The sequence below is a fragment of the Schistocerca americana genome, chromosome 5, assembly GCF_021461395.2.
Source record: "Schistocerca americana isolate TAMUIC-IGC-003095 chromosome 5, iqSchAmer2.1, whole genome shotgun sequence".
NCBI classification, from domain to species: Eukaryota; Metazoa; Arthropoda; class Insecta; order Orthoptera; family Acrididae; genus Schistocerca; species Schistocerca americana.
Window position 1 is genome coordinate 245,096,032 of NC_060123.1, and position 4,282 is coordinate 245,100,313.

The 4,282-nt window shown below is 42.7% G+C and overlaps 1 protein-coding gene across 1 annotated transcript; it reads right to left on the reverse strand.

The window, feature by feature from the left end:
- Window positions 1-329: 329 nt before the first annotated feature.
- Window positions 330-1,247, reverse strand: LOC124615667 (UPF0449 protein C19orf25 homolog). Its single transcript, XM_047143695.1, has 2 exons — window positions 1,022-1,247; window positions 330-865 (listed from the first exon to the last, which is right to left on the reverse strand). The coding sequence occupies exons 1-2, from the start codon at window positions 1,158-1,160 to the stop codon at window positions 633-635; spliced, it is 372 nt and encodes a 123-aa protein (XP_046999651.1). The 5' UTR covers window positions 1,161-1,247; the 3' UTR covers window positions 330-632.
- Between the last annotated feature and the right edge of the window lie 3,035 nt (window positions 1,248-4,282).

Here is a 4,282-nt window from a genome sequence, read left to right on the forward strand (position 1 = left end):
AACATACACATATGCACACACTCAAGCGAATGCAACTCTTACACACACAACCACTTGCTAGAGACTGTGATCATATGCGTGTGGGTTGCATTTGCGTGAGTGTGTGTATTTTGTGTAATTTAGACAAAGGCCTTGTTGTCTGAAAGCTAGCTGTTTGATAGTGTTTTTGTTGTACCTTTTTTGGACTCAGCATCTCCACTATGTGGTGAGTAGCAGCTATTCTTTTAATTACATTGGCGCCTCAGATTGTCTCTATGAGATACTGTACCCAACCTTCAAAGCAACTAGTACTGGAAACAAATTATATACAGTTTCATATTACATTTCAATTACGGTACTGTACCCAAATATTTATCTCTCATGAATATTTTCAAATACAACTCAGTTATTGTAACGCAACAACAGGATGATACAGCAACATAAACACAAGAGAAATCAAATAATTTAAAACAAAGTCACACCAGTTAAAATTTTACGTTAGGTGCACAAGAAATGGCACATCGCCGCTCACTGAACAGCTAAAATACATGGCAATAATAAGTGCAAAGATTCACTATGCGTCAGGAAAACGGGCTATTAATTCCAGATCAAAGACGCTGTCTTCCTTTTATTACAACTGCGGTATTCCAAGTTCACTTTAGCGCTTGTTGCGCCTGTTTCCGTATCTCTTCCGCTATTCGTTTCAATTCAGCGTCACAGATTTGAAGGTTGTCATTTTGTTGCTCCAATGTTTTCACGTATTCGTGCAGTATATTATTTGTTTCCACAAAATTTTTCACCCGCAGATACAATTTTTCTGGGTCATTTTCATCATCGCCAGCACCGCTGTCTTCTTCACTGTTTTCAATTTCATTCAGCAAATTTTCTGCGGAAATGAAAATGTTATTTTGAAAGGAACGTCTACCTTCCTCCTACGATCTAAGCACACGTAATCAAAATAATAAAATGTATTGCTCGCAGCTGATGAAACTTGGTTTCACACTGCAAGACGCCAAACAGAATATATCATGAAATTCGTTACCTAAAGCAAGTTTATTTCTCTGGAAAACAATGTCATCACTATCCGAGTTATCTAGATCTGCTAATAACTGAGATATTCCTGGGGGAGATGGTCGTGGAGGAATGTTTGGTTTCTTCTTAAACATTTCTGTCGAAAACATTGACACCCACGAATACAATCAGAAACGGTATCTCACCGTCGAGGCGTCGACTGTCAGTCTGACTGACTGCACACAGGTAAACGTCATTATAACGTTACACGCTGTATCGAAGACGTCAGAGGCCGCTTATCGACTTTCGTTATCGTTCGAGGCACTAAATCTCTCTTTTGCCATTTTTGCACGCGAATTAAAGGAGCAGCATATTATATCCTCAACTGATATACTCACTGCAGTTTTAGAAGCTATTGATGTCCTTACTTTCTTTGAAAATGTGAACCTGCCAATTTTTAGAAAAAATGAGCTCACAATACTTAGTCTTCATCGGGTGTTGACTATGGTGTGGTCTTTTGCTTGAAGGCAAGTAGAATTTGGCTGTTGCTGTAGCTGTTTTTTGGAAAAAGACCCTTTCTTCGTCGCAGATGGTATGAGCTCTGTGGGCAAGCGTGTTTAGCACTCCTTCCCTTTGTGACAAGTGATGATAGCTAGAGGCATGTAGATACTGATCTGCGTGAGTTTTCTTCCGATACACGCTGTGTCCCAGTGCTCCATCTGCTTTCTCCGTAAAAAAAAAAAAAAAAAAGACATTCAAGAATGGCAGCTGTCTGTTTGGCTCCACTTCTATGGTGAACTCAGTTTGGATGTGGATAGAGTTAATGTGTTGCAAGAAAACTTGAAGCTCATCTTTCCATGAAGCCAAATGACGAACGTATCATCATCATATCTGTAAAAGACTGTCAGTATTATGGTGCTGAGCGTAGTGCCTTGTCCTCAAAGCCTTCCATTTATATGCTGGCCTTCACAGGTGACAGGAAACTAAATACCCATAGCCGCACCATCAATCAGTTCATAGTAATGTCCGTCAAAAAGAAAATATGTGGATGTGAGCACAAAATTGAAAAGTTTGATAAATGAGGGTCTTTTCAATGAATGAGGGCCCTTTTCAACGGTTCCAGCGATTCCTCTACTTGGGCTCTCGTGAAAAGTGACACAACGTCAAAACTGATCATGAGATCTGAGCTGGTTAATCTGAGTTTTCGTGAACTGAGCCGAGTTCTTGGTGTGGTGCTCACATTTACCAACAAAAGGACTCAAAACTAACGTCGAATGTTTCGCAATCTGGTATGATGGTGCTCGAACTAACTCATTCTTGATCTTAGAGGTGAGAGCCCTTTGTATACCTTTGGCAGCCAGTAGAGCCTAGGTGGTCCGGCAGCAATTGGCGTCCCTTCTGTATAAGCACTTCGGAGAAGTTCAGTCTCTTTGCACTGCATCCGTCACCATCGTCTTGTAAGTTGCGATATCTAGGAACTTGTACATTTTCTCTTCGTATTCTGCGACTTTTGGTAAGACGATTATGTTCCCCTTACCCACTGGGAGGACGAAAATGTCATGATTGTCGCACAGAGAACGCAGCGTGGGTGTTTCCCATCTGGAGATGTTATGCGTCAGCGGCGCAGACTGGAGAGAGTACAGCACGTTTTCCGCTGTATCTCTTGCACCGTGTAAGGTGGTAGAGTGGAGGCAACTTGTTCTACTCTGCTGATGATTTCTGCGGCAGGTATTTCCCTGTAAGATTCATAATGTTCACCTAGCCTCTTTATTTGGCTGTTTTGATGCTAGTCGGTTAAGCTTTGAAGACTGTTTCATAGATGCATTTCATTGTGCCCATGCTGCTTGCATCCATTATGAACGTGCAACCCCCTCCCAAGAAATGGGGACAAACAAGGACGCCAGTTCTAGATACAGGGCAAGGGGTTTGTATCCTATGGAGTCAAGCATGCTGCGTGTTTCTCTGATCAGTCCATGCACTAGAGCCAGCCTGGCTCCTCTAGTAATTTGGTTCAGTGCTTGTGTCTGGATATGATGTACGATCTTGGAAAAGACTGGCACAATGCGGATATCATGACACCTTTCAAAAAGGCAAGTGCAGTCAGAAGGCGTTGTTTCTCGTTTCAGATTTTATCAAGCTTCCCTCCCCATAGAGGAAACTAATGTTTTTCGTAGCTTTTCACGGCGAATACGCTGCTTGAAAGTCTCTTGGACATGCAGCCAGATTGAGTGATCGTTGTAGAACGAATTTTCGATGGCGTAACGTGTCATCCACCACCAGGTTACTCTAGCTGATGCTGTCCTGAACCAGTGGGTGCGATATATATACTGGTCATCTTTGTCCTCCACTGACCCCATGTATGGACCACATGATGTGCTGGACATAGAGATGATGGTCCTCGGTCTGCTTTCTGCCTTTGCCATGCTCAGTATTCAATTACCCTGCCTATGGAGAATTTTCACTGCCTGAGCCCACGTTCGACTAAGCTGAAATCCATTGCCCTTATTGCTGAGTTTCTCATGTAGTCGGATTTAGATAGCCTCCTTGTACACACAGTCTCAATAGGGGAGTGTGTTGTGCAGAGTTTATGTATCTTCGTATTTCATTGCATGGTTGGTTTCAAGGGAATTTTCAGCAGCTACTGATTCTGTGAGCTGCTGGAGATTGGCATGTCGTTTGTGTTCTTTACATCTTTTTTAAATTGTGTGTATGGTTTTTTGATGTATGCATTCCCGCACTTGCTTGATATGTAACACACAACAGAGTTCTGGAGTCTCATGTTGTCTTTTACTATCCCTAAAAGGGATATTTGGTGTTTACCGGCGGGTGGTACCCACATGTGGTATTTCCTCGTTATTAACTTCTACCTATTTTTCAAGATACGTTTCCTGTGTATGGAATGCAGCCTACTGGTTGGTCCTCTTTGGGTGTTGGCTGTGGTGTGGTCATTTGCTTGAAGGCAACCGAATTTGGTGGTCGTTACTGCCATCTTTCTGGAACACGTCTCTGAGGTGGGCCAGTTAGTTATATCCTTTCTTTGTCAGAGATAATACGAGCTCTGTGAACCAGTGTGTTTAGCACTCCTTCCCTTTGTGATGGAAGATGTCAGCTAGAGGTGTGTAGGCACTGGTCCATGTGGGTTTTCTTCTGATAGACGCCGCACGCCAGTGTTCCATCCAGTTTTATCTGTGCCACCTAGGCTCTACAGGCTTCCAAAAGTACACAAAGAGAGCACACCTTCGAGTACAATAGGAGCACCAATGTACCAGCTTACAAAACATTTGGCGTTAGA

Coding starts and splice junctions, on each gene's coding strand:
- LOC124615667 (XM_047143695.1), bottom strand. CDS start 1,160: ATGTTTTCGACAGAAATGTTTAAGAAGAAACCAAACATTCCTCCACGA. Junction 866..1,021: donor GAGAAATAAACTTGCTTTAG/GTAACGAATTTC, acceptor TCATTTCCGCAG/AAAATTTGCTGAATGAAATT.